The 20167-nt window shown below is 51.6% G+C and overlaps 1 protein-coding gene across 6 annotated transcripts in view; it reads right to left on the bottom strand.

Annotated features, from left to right (window-relative positions):
• UBAP2L (ubiquitin associated protein 2 like) overlaps positions 1–20167 on the bottom strand; it is a 42593-nt gene that overhangs the window by 15470 nt on the left and 6956 nt on the right. For 2 of the 6 annotated variants that reach the window (XM_063146134.1, XM_063146136.1), the window contains exons 3-17: positions 19660–19737; positions 18628–18738; positions 16255–16426; positions 15214–15309; positions 14397–14442; positions 13463–13575; positions 11749–11823; positions 8359–8411; positions 8155–8240; positions 6976–7147; positions 6216–6444; positions 4239–4516; positions 3516–3688; positions 1605–1794; positions 173–227 (exon numbers count right to left, since the gene is read on the bottom strand). In XM_063146134.1, the coding sequence (XP_063002204.1) occupies positions 173–227; positions 1605–1794; positions 3516–3688; positions 4239–4516; positions 6216–6444; positions 6976–7147; positions 8155–8240; positions 8359–8411; positions 11749–11823; positions 13463–13575; positions 14397–14442; positions 15214–15309; positions 16255–16426; positions 18628–18738; positions 19660–19737 (1927 nt within the window). The remainder of the gene's footprint in view (positions 1–172; positions 228–1604; positions 1795–3515; positions 3689–4238; positions 4517–6215; positions 6445–6975; positions 7148–8154; positions 8241–8358; positions 8412–11748; positions 11824–13462; positions 13576–14396; positions 14443–15213; positions 15310–16254; positions 16427–18627; positions 18739–19659; positions 19738–20167) is intronic. The other 4 variants (XM_063146135.1, XM_063146137.1, XM_063146138.1 and 1 more) reach the window with 2 other exon arrangements.

The following is a 20167-nucleotide window of genomic DNA, read 5'->3' as shown; positions in this document are numbered from 1 at the left end:
CGCAACCAAAGGACGTTCTTCATCGGGGGACTCGGCAGCCCGCCGCTCTCGCCCTCAGCTGCTGCGCTACGCACCCGCTGCTCGCAATAGTCAACACTTCTAACTTGGTCCACTGCACAAAAGCGGCCAGTGTGTGTTTTCCCCGCCTTGTCTGGGCTTGAGCGGTGCTTACCTTCAGCTGTCTGTGTGGTATGCAACTGCGTGGGCGGCACCGAGCTGAAGCCGTTCTGAGGAGAGAAAGGCAGGGGAAGGCAAGAGTCAGCTCCGGCTGCTACACAAACAGGGCCAGCCCAAGACATTTTGCTGTCTGGGGCGAAGAACAAGATGGCGCCCTCTCCCATTTCACGTACAAAAGCCGACTAGCTTATTTCTTCAACGCTGGTGATGGAGCATCCTTCTCCATTGAACCTGAACGAAGCAGGCTATCTTAGGGGGCATGGGGCAGGCCGACCCCTCTCCTCTCCTCTCCTCCAGCACCTTGCTGCCACCTGAGGCGGCTGCTTCACCCTGACTAACAGTAGGGCTGGCCTTGGCTCCAGACGTATTAGACTGCAACGCCCATCAGCTTGCCAAGGCTGACGGGAGTTGCAGTCCCATACGTCTGGAGGGCTGCGCATTAACTCATCAGCTGGACAAAGTCAGACCCTGCATCCGCCCAGCCCAGTGTCTTGCCCTCAACTGTGGTCAGGTATAGGCCTTGTACCTAGTGGTTAGATTTATTAGGAAATGCTTTGAGAATGTCAGATGTTCCCTGAAAGCTTATCTCTGTAAACCATGCCCACGTGCCAAGAGGGCAGGATGTTACAAACCACTTCGAAGAGTGTCCGTCACCTTTTCCAAAACACTCTGATGTTCCCAGAGAACCAGCCGCTTCAAGGCCGAAGCAAAGGAGTGAACCACCAGCTACTCCCATGGGAACTGCTTACAGAGATAAGCTTTCAGGGAACATCTGACATTCTCAAAGCATTCCCTAATAAATCTAACGACTAGGTACAAGGCCTATACCTGACATTTGGCCAGATTTATATTCCCTCTTTCCCAATGAGGTCAGTCAGACGCCTCCAGGAGGCCCACAAGTAGGCAGAGCAGGGAGGCAACCTGCCTGCCCCACTTCCCCGTTGCTTCCCAACAACAGGCATTCAGACACACACTGAAAGTGGAAGCTCTACAGCGCCACGGCCAGAACTCTCGTTTGTCAATTTCTCCAATCCCCTTTTATGATTAACCTGGCGGCGGCCACATCCCCACGTTAGCAAATTCCATAGAAGCATTTCACATTGTGTGAATGTCCCACCCTAGTCCAAAAGCTACTACTTCTGGCGACAGATATTTCCACAGGCAGACGTTGAAAAAATAAAAAAGTGGGGAGAAGTCTTAATCTCCCCAGACTTGGCCGTCCCAATTGAATGCATTAGTCAGATCTGTTTCTCTTCAAACCCACAGGAGGCAACTGGCAAGGTGAGCAACTCTGAGCATGTGCAGAGTAACCCCCACCCCACCCTGCTTCTTCCCACATTGTTCATCAGACGAAAGGGCTTGCAGATAAAACAGGCATGTGAACTCTGGTACGTCACAACACTAAGCACTGAGCAGGGGAATCTCACCTTGGCCTGGGTCAAGTCTTTTTGGGGTGAGGAGGAAATGGAGTTTGGGTATCGCCGGGTCTGAGTGGATCTCTGCTCGTACAGGGGTCCCTGAGCACTGTTCTGGGAGGTATACGTTGCTGTAGGCATGGTGCCACTCTGGTAACCCGACTCTTGGCTCTTATTGGACGAAATCGTGGACAGCGAGTCGCTGGAAAAGGGGAGGCGGAAGCAAATACACAGTGTCAGCTAGTGCAAAAACAGACCAACATCCAGAAGGGCAGCTAGCAGAAAGGCGCTTGGCTAGCGGAGCTCACGGTTGCCGTTTGGGCAATGTAAGTTACATGCGAGAGCCTGACATTAGTACATTTAGATCTTTGCCCTACCACCCAGAAATGTGAGGCAATTTGGCTCTTCCTATTAAATTATCCTCCCAGAAACCATGTGAAGGAGAGAGAGAGAGAGAATATATGTGAAACTGGTCCAAGGTCTTAAGGTGAGCTTTATGGCTGTGTCTCAAACACAGTCTCCTTGGTCCTATTCTGGTCACACAGGGGAGGGCCAGGATCTCTTCTCGATCCTCCCAGAGTGCAGAACGCGGAATAACGGGCTCAAGTGACAGGAAGCCAGATTCCGGCTGGACATCAGGAAACACGTCCTGACTGTTAGAGCAGTACGACAATGGAACCAGTGACCTAGGGAGGTGGTGGGCTCTCCCACACTAGAGGCCTTCAAGAGGCAGCTGGACAACCATCTGTCAGGGATGTTTTAAGGTGGATTCCTGCATTGAGCAGGGGGTTGGACTTGATAGCTTTGTAGGCCCCCTTCCAACTCTACTATTCTATAATTCTATTCTGGTACTCTAAAACCAAGCCTTTCCCCACCACAAGGACCTCCAGTTATTTTGAACTTTCAACTTCCAGCTGGGCCAACCAGCACCATGGCCATTGGTCAGCAACGCTGGGAGTTGTAGCCCAAAACATCTGGAGGGCACCAGGTCAGGGAAGGGTCTCTAGCCACACCGCACTACAGTGGCTCCCTTTGGTAGGTCTGGACCGAAGGGCATCTGGGCAAGGAAAGGCTAGGTGCTGTCCGAGTATCAACAATGACCAGGTTGTGCCGGTGAACCTGGCATTCACTGTGGCATACGCTCTCCCCACCCCCTTTATATCTAAGAACGTCTCAGAAAGGGTCTCCTGAGGCGCCGTTGGGCCTCCATTCAATGCGCCTGGTACTTTTAGGGATCCAACGCCCCGAGGACCTTATAGTCTAGAAGGTGAACAAGGGAGGGCAACAGAGGATACAGCAGCAGAAACGTGCTTCCCCTTCAGTTACACAGACTTAAGCTTCCGCTCAAGTTGAGCATGGGGTCAAAAGGGGTCACGACAAAACGCCTCCTGGGGTTTTTGAGGAGAGATCTGAAGGAAGAGAGGAGGGCGGGGATATTCAAGAGGGTGTTCCAGGGGTCGTATGGGGCAGAGTCATTTGAGGGAGGAGGAGACATTTGGATGGCTGAGATGGAGGATCCTCCCTGCCTCTTCCCTAGATCATCCTTTCTAAAGCTCCATGTTCTCCTTGCTGCTGTCTGCACCTTATTTACAAAAGAATATAGACTCAGCCATGGGAGGCTGTCAGTCAAAGTGGCTGCAACAGCGGCTGCAAAGCTGGTGTTCTCCAAACAGTTTGGAGTACAACGCGCAGCGCTACTAACCAATGGCTACGCCGGCTGGGGCTGTCGGGAGTTGAAATCCAAAAACATCCAGAAGCACCAGGTTGCAGGAGGCTCTGCATGGATTGACCCACAGCAACAGAAGGGTAATAGTGGGCCTTGAGCGTCCCCCACCTTGCCTGAATCGCTTCTGCCTCTTACAGAAAGGAAAGCTAGGCCGGCCACGGAGATCCCCCTGCCCAAAAGCCCGCGCGGCGGTTTACCTGGTAGTACTCGTGTACAGGCTGCCCGGGGGCTGGCTCGCGGAGGCGCTCGTGGCAGGCGTCGACTCGTACTCCGAGAGCACGGGCTCCGAACCGAACTGCAGCGCCCCGAACTGCAAGTTGAGCCCCGAGATATCCGCGGAGCCGGGCATCTCCACCGCCAGCGCAGGGATCTGGAGGACAACAAGGCAGCCCGTGACGCACGCTTGGAGCACGGCCTCCCGAGGGAAGGACGTGGCGCGCTGAGCCCAAAGGCAGGGCGCTCCCTCGGCCCCTGGGCCAGGGGTGGGCAAAAGGGAGATCTCCGGATGCTTTCGACTTCAGCTCCCAGCATTCCTGAAGCATGGCTGTGCTGGCAGGGGCTTCTGGGAGCTGATGTCCGTAACATCTGGCGCTCTACCGTCTGTCCTCAGCAACCAACAACAGTAATTCCCCAAAGCTTTCTGCCTGGAGGGAATCCCTTCGGGGGCAGCTTGCTGCTTGCGGTACAGTGTTTAGACTATTCTAAAGCCACGTTTAGGCCGCTAACCCTTTTGCAGCAAGGGTTTGCATGCTGAAACCCTGTTTATATAGCCACCCTGGCTAGGAGGGGTTCGCACGACACACTAAGCCACAATGTTTACCTCTAAACGTTTAATCATCATGGTTTGATCAGTCTGGTCAGCGCCACTATCTCAAGTTTAGCCCGCCCCGCCCCTCGACGCCCAGCTACCAATCACCCACCTTTGATGTTAAGGAAGCTTTCTTCTTCTGTTGTTTCAACTTCTGCTGAGCTGGCTGAGGACTTGAGGACTGGTTGTCTGAAGAGCCCGGGGACATCTGGGGGACAGGGTTGGTTTTGCTGGCCAGGGGGGACGACGGGGGCGGTGGGGCCGTGATGGAAGACGTCGCCACAGGCTGCTTGTCCTGCAGGAACACTTCCATCATGGTGGAGGCGGGAGGGAAGGCCTGCCGCTTGGAGAAAGGGCTGTGCACGGCAGATTCCGACGGGTTCTTCAGATCTGCGGGCCGGAAAGAAAAGGAAGGTTGAGGCAAGGCCAGCTTCTGCCTGTTAGTTGTTCACTCTGGGTTATTTAATCCATAAACAACCCAGAGTTGCCCGATTCACACATCACGAAACAACCTGGGAAGAGGGTTCACTTGCTCCAGCGTGCCCCCCACCAGGTAAGCAGGCACCCTCCAATTGTTTTGGACTTCCAATGCCAATAAACCCTGACCACTGGCCATGCTGGCTGAGGCTGATGGGAGCTGAAGTCCAAAACATCTGGAAGGCACCAGGTTGCCTGCCCCTGCCTTGGAGCAAAACACATTGCACTGAGCGCACATGTCTAAACTCTGCTCAATGAACCCACTTCAGCCAGCCATTTTGCATTCCGCTCCCGTTTCCGTCCCTCCTAGGCATCCTTAACCTGCACGTTTGGCGAGATCAGGATGCTGTGCGTGTGAAGACTTTCCAATCAGTTTCACCGGCAAACAAAAGGAGCTGGCACTATTTAAAGCAACTGGAATTTAACTGCTACGTTTTGGGGGTGGGCGGGTGGGTTTTGCAACTTGTTTCAGACCTTTTAGACGGAGTGGAATTTGGCACCAGAAAGCCGACTTGTTTGGGCACCGTAGCCGGCCGGTCAGCTAGGAAGCTGCATGACCGAATTGACCAACGATCCCAGTACTTGCTTTGGCATACGCTGTCCCCCCTTTATGGCTATGAGGGAGCCGAAAAGGGTCTACTGGTATGCAACCAACCCTGAAGCAGGGCAGACGGATTAAAACCAAAACTTAAGAACACGAGAAGAGCCCTGCTGGATCCAAGGTAGGGTCTATCCAATCCAGCATTCTGTTCAACCAGTTGCCCACAGGAAGCCCATGAGCAGGATATGAGTGCGAGAGCACCCTCCCACCCATGTTCCCCAGCATCTGGTGTATATAGGCTTACTGCCTCTGATACTGGAGGTAGCACAGAGCCATCCGGACTGGTTGCCATTGATAGCCTCCTCCCCCAGGAACTCGTCTATCTTCTTTAGACGAATATGGAGAGTCTAAAGGGAGACATTTTTCTCCCTCTCTCATAATACTACAACCCAATGGGGGTTGTCCCGTGAAGATGGGAGATTCAGGATAGATCAAAGGAAGGACATCTTCGTGCAACGCGGAGTTAAACTTCGGAATTCAGGACCGCAAGACACAGTGAAGGAGGAGAAAGCGATCAACGGTTTCCAGTCCTGATAGCTATATGCTACCTCTGTCTAGTAGAGGCACGATGTCCATGTACACCAATTGCTGAGAAACATGAGAGGGAGGCTGCGGTTGTTCTCAGGCCCTGCTTCGGGTTTCCCGTGGGCCACTGGGTGAACAGAAGCTTGGACGAGATGGACAGAAGCTTGGTCTGCTCCGGCACGGGCCTCTTCATGTGGCCCACTTCACAGTGTAAAGCAGAGCACCGAAAGCATGTCGGAACACTCTCCCCAAAGAGAGAAAGCGAAGATGTCAGGTTTGCCTCTTCTCTCGAGCATCTTAGACTTCCCTCGTATTTCCTCAATGTGGAAGGGACTACTTTTTGCAGCCTTTTACACCTTTTACTTTGTTGTGCTGCAGGCCAAGGAAGGTGTTCAGCGGCAGGCAGGGTGCCGTGCCACAGGACTCTTCCCAGCTCAGAACCAGCTCTTCTTCCCCCCACCGCCGCATCCGCCCTGAGCGTCTTACCGTACTGCACGAGAGATGAGGACGGGCCTGTGGTGCTGAGATCCCAGGAGGTGGCCGTGCTGCTGCTGCTGCTCCCGGATGGCTGGGGGTGCTGAGCGGCCAGCTGTGCCAGAGCCTGAGCTGTCTTGAACTGCTCCAGGAACTGCGAGCCGGTGGTGGTGGCAGCGTTGGCTCCGCCGCTGCTTTTGGCCTCGCCGACGTCGCTGAACCCCTTCCCCAGCATGCTGACCTGAAACGGCAGGAAGGAAAGGAAGCTGAGCGGCACGGCGGCTCAGGCCTGCAGCCTCGGGTTCCGACCTCCGCTCAGCCTGCCTAAGTCCAGCTCCCTTCTCTGGAATGGGTCACTTGACGAAGCCGGTGCACGTCAAAAGGAACAAGCCCCGATTTCCTGAGCAACTGCAGGAGTCACGGCTTGACAAGCATCAGGAGAGTGGAATTGCCATGTGGTCTCTGCAGCAGGGGCGGCCAACTTGTGGCTCTCCGGAACTGAGATCTGAGATTCCCATCAGCCCTAGCCCACAAAGCCAAAGGCGAGGGGCGATGGGAGTTGCAGCCCAAAACATCCGGAGGGCCCATCCCTGCTCGAAAGCTTAGCGCATCCTTCCTTCCCCCACCTGGTGCCCTCCAGGTGGGGGGCACGCTGGGAGTTGTAGTGCCTCTGGAGGGCATCAGGTGGGGGAGAGATGGCTTAGTGAGCAGAGCATGGTACATGCATACAAGACACACAGCACACCCCAGCAGGAGGCAGACATTTCCTTACCATGCCATGGTGAGAGAAGGTGTTCCCCGAGCTCGGCTGGGATATGGTGCTCTGCTTGGAATTGCTGAACACCAGCGGCTGGCTGAGAGCCGGGGCCTGTGAGGAATCCAGGTTGGGCGACTCGTTCTCCAGAGAAGAAGGGGTCTTTCCTAGCAGCACGGCCAGGTCGATTCTAGGAGGGAAAACAAGGCCGCCATTAGCAGCGGCTGGCAAGCCCCTATCTGCCTACTGAAGCCAGTCGCGTCTGTCCTACGTATCCACGACAGCAGACAGACTGACGGGGGACTGGGTGTGTGTGGATGGGTGCATCTATTCCCAGAGGCGTCGAACCTCTTTCAGCCCAAGGGCTGCATTCCATTCCGGAGAAGCTCTCGGGGGGGGGGCAAAGACACTAGCCTACTTTAGCTTAAAGGTCTTCAGCCTTAGGAGAGGAACGAGAGGGGAGGACAGCAGTGCAAAAGCTGGGAAACCACCAAATGATCGGAGGTTCATCCATCCTGACCCGCTTTGCCACTGCTCGCCCTGAATCTGCCGCCTACTGGTAGGGCCGGCTCAGCACACAATCCCATTCATCTAATATTGCCTGCTTACATCTTTTAACATCTGTTGGGGATGGCCCTCACCCAGGCACATCAGTGCTGGAAAGCCTCTTTCCACTGGAGCAGCCTTGATTGTGAACCACCACCACCTCTCTCTCTCTCTCTCTCTCTCTCTCTCTCTCTCTCTCTCTCTCTCTCTCTCTCTCAGGAATTCGACCCAGGCTGCTCCCCAACGTCATTCCTCCATCTCCAAATGATTTTGCTTTTATCCTGGCTAGCATTTGATCTGAACAAAGGGTTAGTTATCCTGGCTCTCTTTCTCTCTCAATGCTGCTGCTGTTTTCATTGCCACCCTGTTCTCTGACTGTTTTAAAGTTTGCTTTGAGCTTGAGTGGTGAGCTGCCTTTTGCACCTCCAAGCTGATACCAGCCTTGGTGACTGCACACTTAATTTTCTTTCTAACAAAGACAACGCATGCCCATATTCATTGGTACTGTTGATTCTGAGCACAGAACCCTGAGACAGGGATGTAAACCAGGCAATAGCAAGTGTTTTATTTCAACCCACCCACCGCCACTAAAAACACAACACAAACTCCGAAACGCAAATGCTGCTACTGTTGTAGACACAAATGCACCACCTCTGTCCAGCCGTGATGGTCACATTTTCAGCAGGCAGGGGCACAGAGGAGACGTTGGATGCAGTGAAGATCTTGGTCTCTGAAAGCTAGAGAGAAGGGGGGGGAATAAAGGAAGGAGGCAGTTAGGGGTGTCCACATTTAGGGAATGCAAAGACAAAGTGGGGAGCTAAAACAGGCAGGGAGGGGTGGGTGGGGAGTACCTACATCTTCATTCCAGTCCTCAGTCCCCCATTCCTCTGTTGCTGTCCTCCAGGCACCTGCCAAAAGAACCAAAGAAAGCAAGCGTCTGGTATGTGCGAATCCTCAGCACCTCTTAGCAAGAGCGTTCAAGGAGGGAGTTTCCAAAGAGCGTTGCAAGCAGCTAAGCAGGTTGGTGCTCCTGGCCCAGACAGACACAAGCGTGGAGAAGCGGGAGGCAGGAGAAATACCGGCACACCAGACAAGCTCCCCACCGCCACCAGAGCGAAAGAGGATGGAGCCTGGAATCCCTCTCACGGGACAGCACCTTCCTTTAACCTGACCCGAAACTCACTTCCCTTGAAAGAACTTTTAACATTGTACAGGTTTTTTGATTGAAAATAAATTTTGGAAGGGGGGCAAAGAGCAGAGAGCTTTGCGGGGCGCAGTAGGAGCTCAACCCACGCATGGGCGTTGAGGACCCCTGCTCTAGACAGTGTCGGAAGCTCATGTCAAGGCCCAGGACAAGACAGGCAGGAAGGCAGGGGAGTCACAGCACACGACCCTGGGCTTAAAAAACAAAGCGGAACACCGCACCTGCCAGTTTCTGCAAGCTGGTGTACGTGTTTAAAAGCCCAAATATAAGTCAACTGACAGAAAAAGGACATGGCAGAGGGAGGGAGGCAGGGAACACACACACACACGCACAGCTAGGAAGGTTAACCTTTATAGGCTTTTACGAAATGGTGAACAGATTGTCACTCATCAGCTTAACGCCCTACTGAAGCTCACATACTGCCACAAAAGACTCCCCCTCCCTGCAAGTTTGCCGCAAGTCGCAGGGAACCCGGGAGGCCTCTTATGCTACGCTGGCGTGCCACAAAGCTACCTGGTGAGGATTTGAGGGGTGGGCTAGCAGCAACCAGAACAAATGACTGGCAACTGCCCCTGCGGGCCACCCCCCCCCCCCCCCGGTGGAGCCCAGGATATCCCGCCATACAACAGAATGGTGGTTCTACTTCTTCCAAAGCCATGTTTTACGAGCACAAGAGAAGGGCAAGAAAGCCAAGGTGACAGCCATCAATGGAAGTTCCCATTCACACACCTCCTGGCCGCTTTGCTCCGCCTTGAGCTCTCCCCACCACACAGGCCCATTTTGCTCATTCTGCAGAAGAAAAGCCAGGCTTGCTGCCAACTGTAACTCGCCAGGAAGCTGCAGCCAATCCCGCCTGCCTGCCGCGTGCTCCCGTGTGAGCGCACATGCTTGCAAACCGAGCCCTTGCGGCATTCAGTTTTTAAGTGGGTGCGTCAAAAAAACGAAAAAACCACACGCACAGAACTACTAGACCAAGCAGCCCCAAGTGTCGAGGACTCCTTCAACACTGAACCAGTCCTGAATGTGAATAAGGGAATCCGGGCTAAACAGACTTGGCAAACACAGAGAGAGAAAGCAGACGGCACTCGACACTTCGCCCACGAAGGAGAAAACCTAGGATAAGACATCCTCCTCGCACAGCCCCATTTATAAAGAAAAAAACACAGAAACCAAGAGCTGGAGGGTAGACACGCGAAGAGCGCTTGACCCGGTTTCGTGGAATTTAGTAAAGGAAGCTGTATATTACCCTCCCATAGCCCCAGAGACAGTCTGCCTCTCAATATCAGTTGCTGGAGAACATGAGCAGGGGTGTGTGCTGCATTCATGTCCTACTTGTGGGCTTCTCCTTGGGGCATCTGGTGGCCACTACGGAAATAAGCCAGGCCTGTGGCTCTTCTTGTGACCATTAAAGGCCATGCTTCACTGAGCAGGTGCTAGTTCTTTCCAAAAAAAAAGCTGCAAGATGCTATCATGGCTGGCTCAACACATCTGACCCAGGAAGGCTAGGACTTGGATGACAAGAGGTTCAAAATCCCCACACAGCTATGAAGCTCACTGGGTGGCCTTGGGGTAGTTCCTCATTCTCATAGTGTAACCTTACCTCGCATGGCTATCGTGAGGACAAAAAGGGTGGAGAAAGAAGATATTGCGCCCACAGCTCCTTTCAGGATAAAAATGGAGGCGGCGGCGTTGGTTTAAATCATCGGGAGGTCTGAAGCGTCTCCCCCATCAAGAACTCCTAGCAATTTGCTAGAAACACATACACACACCTGTCTAGTAGCATCTAGAAACTACATATACCAGGCTGCCCCAAAAGCAAGGGCGGGGTTACACTAGCCAGGAGACATCCCCCAATCCTGCAGATGTTCATTCGCACACTTGGCCCTGGCTTGTAAAAGGCCACTTGCGCAGTCACCTGGGGCGAGTGAGGGCTTTCTCCAGGCGAACAGCTAGAGAAAAGCTTTTCGAACCAGGAAAGCTGGGCGGCGTTTTCCATCGCCCCACACTGCCAAGGCCGCAGGCAACGCTGCAATTCTTCTCCGCACAGGCCTGCCTCAAGCATTAAAATCTGGCCCGGTTCCAGCTATCGCAACCACTCGGAATTAGGAAAGAGGCGCCCTGACTTTTACCCTGATCTTTAAACTTTCTTTTTACGAGCCACTTTGAAAAAAAGTTGTTTTAGGATAAAGGCGTAGGGGATAAAGATTTTTAAAAATAAAACTTTTGTGGATTCACCTGCAAGGCTGCTCTTTGCTTACATTGCTTTATTGATACAGATTTTTCTGTATCAATACATATGGGTTGGCTAGAAGAATACCATGGCTAAAGACATTTTGACAAGCATGTGTCTTGGTCTTCAGCCTACCCCCCTGCCCACCCCCTGGGGGGTTAAGGTATTTGTGCCACAAGTCACACTGTAACCCACCTTTGCCTGCCCTAATTGTGAAGCCCTCACAGGCATGTCTGCCGTTTGGAAATCCACCCCTTGGGCTTGACGGATTTCCGCTGCCTGCCTGGTCTGGTTTGCACTCGTGAGAATAACCTCAGGTTATTCCCCAGATCCAGATTCATTTTCTGAGGGTTTTTTTTTTAAAAAAAAAAATGGCATAAAATTGATGCAAAGTTTAGCCCTATACATCTTGAGGTCACCCTGGGGTGCTCCCTGAGATAGACCAACCTTGAGTCTGACCCGGCAAAGCAATTCTGAGCTCCTTTTGACACAACAGCATTTACCTCGAGAGCTTCAAAGATCCAGAAGGTGGAAGCCACGGCACAAACCCATGTTCCCACCCGTAGAATCTTAAACCCCTCCCTTAAAAACCCAGGGGTGGGTGTGTGCGTGTGGGAGGGGGGGAAAGGACCAGCATTAGTAAAAGCATAGGCAAGAATGCACAAACATCCATTAGGTGAACAAAACGGGAGATGGAAAGAGATGGGGGGGAAAGGAACGAGACAATGACATATCCACAGATATATTCCAACTTATTTTTTTGAAAAAAAACAACAAAGTAAAGTAAGGAGATCCGGGGCAATTAGTGCACCTGGATTTCTCGTACCAGGAGCAGTGTCAAATTTTCGGGGATAATTTGACCCCTCACCCCTAATGTAATCAACTCCTGAAACAAAACAGAATAAAAAAGAAAAGAACAAAAAATCCAGTGAAATTTTACATACTTTTCTTTTTTAAAAAAACAAAAAACCGAGAAGGTGAGGTGCTACTGCAGCTGCCACCCTTCCTTCCTCCCCGCCCCACCTACGCTGTCACCCCTCTGTACCTGTGGATATTGTTAAAATTAAAGAAAATACTTAATGCTACTAACTAATAATGAGAGTATGAAATGGGGCGTGCATTTTGTAAAGTGGTGGGCAAGCCAATTCTTTCTGGGGCTGGGGGGGGGGCAGATGAAGGAGGCGGCGGGGGGACGGACACCTATTACCCCCTTTCCCAGAACAAGTTCTAGCACTCACCCTACTTGCAACTGTGGACATTGAACGAATGGCAGGGTGGGGGGAGGAGGAGGTGAGAAGAGGGTCTACTTGTAAGAGCAACGTTAAGATGCGGTGGTTGGTCTGCTGTTATTTCTAAATTTCTACTGTACATGAAGGAGAGGTTTGTTTGAGTCTTCCTGTTCAAGTAGGAGGCGGTTCTTTTTTTAAACAGTTCAGCTAAGCTAAGCTGAAGTCATGCTGTTGACACTCAAGAAGAAAAATGCATCTACCAAGGGGGTTGGGGGGGGTGGGAGGTTTAGAAAAAAAGAAGAGGACGCACCACTACACTTGAACCGTTTTCTCTCTCTAAAAACTTTAGGGAACTTTTTAATGAAATGACAAGGTGGCGGTAATCACTACCCGTCCCCCTGCCATGGTCATAGTGTTCTCTTCCAAACTAGACAACAGAGATGAAAAGAAGGACCCTCAACGATTTTCCAACTACGTCCTTGAACTCTAAAGCTGGGGTGGGCAACTTGCGGCCCTCCAAGTTTTTAGGGGGGGCCCTAAAACTCCCACCAACCCTAGCTAGAAGAGTGAATGGTGAGGAATTGTGGGAGTTGAAGGCCACATCTGGAGGGATACATGTTGCCGACTCCTGCTGTCAACTGAGTAAGTAACTCCCCACGATTTTTACAACCAGAATATTAACATAGATCTAGGGCCCAATCCTGTGCATATTTTGACAGAAAGAAGTCTGACAATTCCCAGCATTCCCCAGCCAGCCGTGTTTTTCTGTCTAAACATGCATAGGATTGTGCCCTGAAAACGATAACATGGCTGACATCCCCAACGTCACACCAGATGAAGCTTAAAAGGGAATAAATCCAGCTGTTTAACCACATCCGTAACTTGACATTAAGAGGCTGTATATTTGGAATTTGGTCACCCCGACAGGTTTCCCCAACCTGCTCCCCTTCAGATGCTTTGGACAGCCACTCCTATCATCTCCAGCCAGCCTGGCCAGTGGTCAGGGATGCTGGGAGTTGCCGTCCACAACATCTGGAGAGGACCAGGCTGGGTACGGGTTTGCCTGTTGAAGGCCCCGGGTTCAATTCCTGGCCTCTCCAGTTAACAGACTCTCCGCTAGCACGATGGGGAAAGGCTCCCCTCCGGAGACCCCTGGAATGCCACCGTCCGTCCGAGGAAACGATACTGGGATAGACGGACTCAGGCAGCTCCCTGCGTTCAAGGACAGCCAACTAGATGGGCCAACCCCCAACCCCTGCCCCAGAGTAAAACAGCACAAACGTCCAAGCCACTTACTCGTTCCGTCGTCCGGCTCAAAACTCCCAGTGTTGTTCCACGTATTGCTGGTGCAATTCCCATAACCTTCTTCTGTGCTAGCGGGCTCTGCGTAATCCGCGGGGTTGAAGGTTCTGGGAACGCAGGGGAGGGTTAGGGGGCGTCCCATGTGGGAGGAGGCACACTCGCCCGCCCCCGCCATGTACTCCCCACTAATCCAGAACCGGCGTCACCCCTGGCCCAAGGGTTTCTGCCGGAGTTCTTCATCAATTCACCCCCATGTCTGAAACTGCCCTCCCCTCTAGAGGGGTATCACTCAAACCCATAAGGCTGGAATGAAAAGCTTTCAGAGTAGGGGGGGGATCTGTGTCCACACCTCGCTATCACCGCTGTTCAGCTCCTGCCCTTCCCTGCTTCGCTCCACCCCATCCTCCAAGCCCCTTGCTCAGGGGTGCACAACCTTTCTGGCTCAGGAGTGCCACACCTGCACGTGCAAACACCATTTCAAGCAGTTGCTCTGGTGGCTCTCACCAGCAGGAGCACTCACAGGCAGGGGGAATCTGTGCCCCTGCAGCCACTCTCGAAGGGCAGGAATCATAGAGCCTTTTGAGAGCGCTAGAGTGTCTTCTCAGACGGAAATCAAAGAAAACTTTGTGGCAAGAGCAGCATCGAGGGAGTTGCCTCTGGCCCAGGGAGGGGGTCATGGGGAGACGAGGTAAGGCCTTGGTGGGTCTATGTGGCCTGCAGCTTGTGCACCCCTTCCTTAGCTCCTCCCTTGCTAGCCCTACTTCGCTCAAGAATTCCACAGAATTTGTAAGATACGTCATCCGGCCATAATGCAACACGGGTACTGAATGTACCTAACCATATGCCGCCTAGAATGGCTGGTGGTAGACCGGCCCACCCTCCCTAATAAGAAAAGGGGGGAAACCAAAACACACGCGGTGACGCTTACCCCATGCCTTGGGCCGAAAACCTTCCTCCCCGCCTTCCAGAGCCACCTGTAAACAGAGACACTGAGCTCGTAATCTCAGTACCAGGGTCTGCCTTTAGCCAAACTCTGCCACCGTGGGATATTCTTGTCGCTACCTTACTGTCTGCTTTTTAGGCAGCCAGACACAAAGGACGACATTTGGGCAGGACAGTGGTCATACAGGGACATTCTTCATCAAGCGCTTCTTGTTATGCAATGATCAGGAGCGGTCTCCCCACACGACCCCCTCCTTGGCTAGTTCAATTTCCTCCTTGTCTTTTTTGGTCTTCCCTTCTTCCCCAGCCCTCTCAGGAAGGAAGGAGACTCTACAGCTGCATCTCACCTTCATTTAGGGTCGGATCAGTTTGTGGCCCTCAGCCCACAAGCGAGTCTGGACTGTAAAATGGACTACGATTGGGGACGCTCGGCCATCTTGAGCTAGCGCTCATCTCTCACCCTAAACTGCCCCAGGGGATTGTTGTAAGGATTGGGAGGACGGTGGAGGGAGGGAGAGAAAGGGAGAACTATGCATCCTTCCATGAACTCATCTGAGGAAAGGTGGAATAAAATAAAACCTAACAAAATTAAGTAAACAAACCAACTAAACTTCACTGGGATCATGTCTGGCTCTGCTGGTAATGAAGCTGATAGAGAAACTTACCCAAGGGCTGTTTTTGATGTCCCGACATCACAACCACCCTTTAAAATCCTATCATTCTACACGTCGTTGTTTTTTAAAATGTCAACTAAGGGCAGCCAATTCCTTTTGCAGAGTTGCCAACCCCTCTTCCTTACTCACCTCTGCCTCGCCCGCGGCCCCGTCGCCCTCTCTCTGTGCCTCTTCCAGAAGATCCACCTGTCTTGCCCCCGTCCAGTCCGTTCTCCTGGCCCCGAACTGGAAGATACAAAAGTGCACGGGTGTATTTCCGGAGGGGTACAGGGGCACGGTTCAATCGCAACGCAGAACAAAGGTACACTTGCGACAGGTCGATAAAGAAGGCACAGCGGCAGTGCGCCATGTACCTGTGCCAAACGCTGGTGCAGATTTGGACAAAAATCCATTATACCGGAGTTCTCTCTTTTGTACTCAGTTATATGCACAGGTACTAAAAAGAGGCAAGCCGCTTTAATATGCTCCAGCATCCCCAACTAATATAATCTCTTTGTACTGATTGGAAATTATTCCTTCTCCCTCGATTCAGCCCATAGGTTGCAGAACAGGTGGTAGAATTTAGGGAAGTGGAATTGTTGGGTGTTTGAAAAAGCCACAGATCTGCAAGCAAAACAACATTTAAACACTTGCAACACAGGATCTGCAGAAGCAGGGCTCAAAAAATAAAATTAGAAGAACTACAGCTGTTGATTGCCAAGGGCACCTGGATATTTGATTTTTACTCTCATGCAAAGCTTGCTCCAAACTGGCTCTTAAGAGCAATGCCTTCCAGGTTGAACGAGTTGACTAGGAAGCCATTTTGCTTCCAGGTCGCACCAGCCGGGCAACGGGATTTTAACCCAGCAGCTGCTTCTCCTCTTGTCTCCTGTTCCGCCCCAAACCAAGGGAGCTGTAATTTTGTATCCCAAGGAGCAATTCATACTCTGGCCACCAATTTGGATGGCTTCAAAAGGGGATTAGATAAATTCCTGGAACAGACGCTACTAGCCTTGATAGCTATGCGCTAGTCCAGTATAAGAGCCAATCGTTGGGGAACATGGGTGGGAGGGTGCTGTTGCACACTCAGGTCCTGCTTGTGGGCAGCTGGTTGGCCTCCGTGGGAACAGAATGCTGGACTAGATGGACCCTTGGTCTGAACCAGCCTCAGGGCTCTTCTGATGTTCTTACATTCTCTTCCACGGCTAGCTCCCCGGCCCCTTCTTGGCAATGCACCGCCCCGTCGCCGGCTGAAGTCCCTCTCCCTCTCTCGGTTCTCTTTGCCTTCTTCGCTGGGTTCCATCTGTCCGCTGTCTTTCTGTCCTGAAACACCCTTCTTTTTCCCCACCATCTCCCAGGAATGCTGAAGGGAAGAAAAAGCAGCAGCTTAGGCTTTCATAGTCCTCTTGACGCACAGAAACACATTTGCTTTCTTTTTAACATCCTGAACACACTGTGGTTGAGAGCTGAATAAACCTTCTTGTGTTTTTCCCTTCAAAGCCAGTAAATCCAGGGACTCCTGAGCCATAAGAGCCAATTTGTGACACCTCTGGAGCCTATACTCTTACAAACAACCTCTCCTGTAGCAAGTCTAAATAACAGCATACAGGTCAGGAAAACTGAAGCAAGCATGGCCCAGTGATGGACATACAGTATAATTCAAATTCCAGTTCGGCTCTGGACGCAATTCTGGGGGGCTGAGGGAGAGGGGCAGAGGCACCGAGACTGCCAGCTTCATTTCTCACACTTGTAAAAACAAGGATTACAAAAATGATCTACTTTTGCACAAGGACAGCCAAACATTTTGCCCCCTACATGCCCTATGCAGATGGTATAATTAGGACAGGACAACTGCAATTCCTGAGCCAAGAAAGCAATCACCCTCGCTCAGTCATTTTCAGCCGTGCCTGTCCACAGACCTACGCTGAACCTCAATTTACACCGTAGGACCCTACATGAATTTTGTGGGGTCCAGTATAGGAATCGTGTTGATTTTCTCTCCGCCACATTCCTCTTTCACTGGCTCAGCTTTCTTCCTGCCTTCTCTTTAAAAAGACCCCTTAAAATTGAGAGAACTGCGGGGATGCCTCTGCTCGAGCCACTTTAGGTGGCTTCATAGCCCAATTGCCAGTTGTGACCCACTAGCAGGCATTCTAGGCCAGCCTGCCCCAACCTGGTGCCCCCAAGATATTTTGGACATCTCCCAGAGTCCCTGACCATTGGCCCTGCTGCCTGGGGTGGATGGGAGTTGAAGTCCAAAATATCTGAAGAGCACCAGGTGGGGGCAGGCTGTTCCAGGCAGAGACTGCCAATCTTCAGAAACAACTGAGCAAGGCAGTCCTCTCACTACCACCCCGCTCCTCCATTACGTCGCTCGAGAACCTTAGTACAGGGATGGGGAATGTGTACTCCTCCATATGTTGTTGGACTGTGTGACGGCACCGACCTCATACAGAAGGCCTTGCCTAGCACACCCTTCTCAAGCCAAGTGCTACCTCTTGAAAAGCCGGAGGAAAGGGTAAAACCAACACAACCTCTCCCCTATATGTGAGAGGAACAAGGTAAAGGGTTTTGGAAAATAGGTTCTATTACTGAGGTACTGAACTGCAGTTGTATTTTTAGATGTTTTTACACTGTGTAATACAGCAGGTAATAACTCCGAGCTGACACGTGGCTTGTGGTAACAGAACACAAAGTAAAGTTTATTGAAATTTAACAAATCTTTAGTATTTCAACTTGGATCAAACCTGCATATTTTTATATTCAAAATAACAATCCCAAGTCCCTTAAAATTCTCACTCCTCACACCAAACACTCTCATGAAGCACAAGCCAGACTAAAACCCCAGACTTCAAACCAAACGAACTAAAACTCCCACAATCCCCTCAGCCAACCTATTTATACTCCTCCCTCTGCCTCTCTCACTGCATCACTAGCCACACCCACTCAAACATTCCGCACTCACTAGACATACAAACCCAGACATACCTAAGGGACAGAAAGGTGGGTATCGCCACAGACTGCAACTCCCATCATCCCTCAGCACTGGCTATGCTGATGGAAGCCACCGTCCAATGACATCTGCAGGGCCACATGGTCTCCACCACTGCCTTACTCCTGCAGGATACCTTGGCACGACTGGAACTTTTAATTTAAAAAGGTTACTATCCATGATGGCTATCGGCAGCTTCTAGGCAGAGGCAGTAGGCCTCCGAATAGCAGTTGCTGGGGAACACAAGTGGGGTGGTTGCGATTGTCCACGTGCCCTCCTTGTGGGCTTCCCAGGGACATCTGGTTGCCCTCTGTGGGCAGCAAGATGCTGGACCTTTGGTCTAATCCATCAGGGGCTCTTCTGATGTTCCACATGGATACACCTCTGCATATCTCCGGACAGACCAGCACGTAGCTGGGAGAACAAGCAACAAGGGGCACCTCTTGAACCACTTCATCCCTGAACAACTCAGCCCAAGAACGGCTCAGGAGCCTTCTCTGCGGAAATGACTTCCAAGCAAAGGCTTTTGCAATCCCACCTCCATTTTGCTAACTGAGCTGCCGGGGCCTTACCGTGTCCGGGTTCCCCTCCAACAGCACATTGATGGCTCTGTTCACATCCCCGTTGCAGTCGTGCAGGGCGATCACACACTCATCCTGGTTCTTGCCTGTGATGTCAATCAGCTGCAGAGAGGGCGGGGGGAAGCAACGAGTACAGGGTCACCCCAAACATAGCTAGGCCCAGTAACCGCTTGCCAATGTACAACCGCCCCACGCCCGAGAGCCACAAGCGACGCAAAGCGGCGATCAGAGCATCCATCTCGCGTCAAAGACAACCTGCAGGGCAAGGTGTAGAACGGACCTTCCCTCAAGCCGCCCCAAAAATATACCAGTGTCACTCTACCGATATAGAACAGCAAATGGGTTTGTTTTTTACAAAATTTGCATCCCACGAACAGAAACAAATCAACGAAGCCACACAATTTTGCAAAGTGAACACACTTCATTCCAGTTAGCATTGAAATACACAAAAATACTTGGTTTCACGACAGGGGGAAATTTTAGGTCTTTTTTTGTTTTTGTTTAGGGAGTTGGCTTTTCCCCCCCCCCCCATCTGTGTAAAGCAGTAATAAAACAATCTAGTGCCTTCTAGTAACCTACTACTATACGAGCCTCATTTTTTGCTGTGATTTTAAATATAAAGTTGTTTACACTAGAATTTATAATTGCCTGCTTTGAATTTTTTATTTGTTAACTTGATAAGAGGGTTAAGACCTCTAAAATAAAGACATACTCAACACTGAAAGAACATTCTGCCATGAGAATAAACTATCATTATATACGCCCGTTGGCATACAATTTTTACACAGCGTACACAGCAGCTATTCAGATTTGGGGTTGGACATCCCATTCCCTACTCCACAGCGGCGATTGAATCAAGACAGCCCCCGATAACAGGTAACCACAGTACTGTACAGCCCACCTGTATCCCCCCTCCCAAAATGGAAGCTTTTGACAACACAATGGGAAGGAAGTCACCCAAGGGGATTGGGTCACGGTCAGGCCTCCCCTCTCCTCGGGTCCTTCCGCATCCTAAGGACTCACTTGTTTCACCTTCTCCTCGAAGTCAGCGTCGTTGTGGTCCGATATCATCTGCGCAAGGCGAATTTGCTCCGCAGTGGCCTGCAAAGACAGAAGGCCGAGAACAGCGCCATTAGAAGCTTCCGTTTTGAAGAGGGCTCCCCAAAATGGACCAGAAAGGAGAGGGATTAACTCTGCAAGTGGGATGGGCAACCTGGTAATGGGACTTTTAGGACTAAAGCCAGTGAGGGGATTCAACCCTTGGGTACGGACGAGTCCAAAACTGAGGTGAAGGTCAGCCTGATGCAGAACGTGGCCTGCCGGGGTTAGAATTCTTGCTCACCAGCTAGGTCAGTCTTTTGCTCTTTCTCTGTGAAACAGGGACAGTCACGATCCCAAGAGTTGATAAGGAAATTGCAATAAGATTTTGAGATTACTACGAGGGGCAACCCCCCGCCCCGGAAATAATCAACTCATTGGATTTGTCCATGTGCCTGGGCAACCAAATGTTCTGGTCCCGGTGGCCAGGAAA

This window comes from Elgaria multicarinata, chromosome 21 (assembly GCF_023053635.1).
Source record: "Elgaria multicarinata webbii isolate HBS135686 ecotype San Diego chromosome 21, rElgMul1.1.pri, whole genome shotgun sequence".
NCBI lineage: Eukaryota > Metazoa > Chordata > Lepidosauria > Squamata > Anguidae > Elgaria > Elgaria multicarinata.
This window is presented reverse-complemented; position numbering and strand designations above follow the sequence as displayed.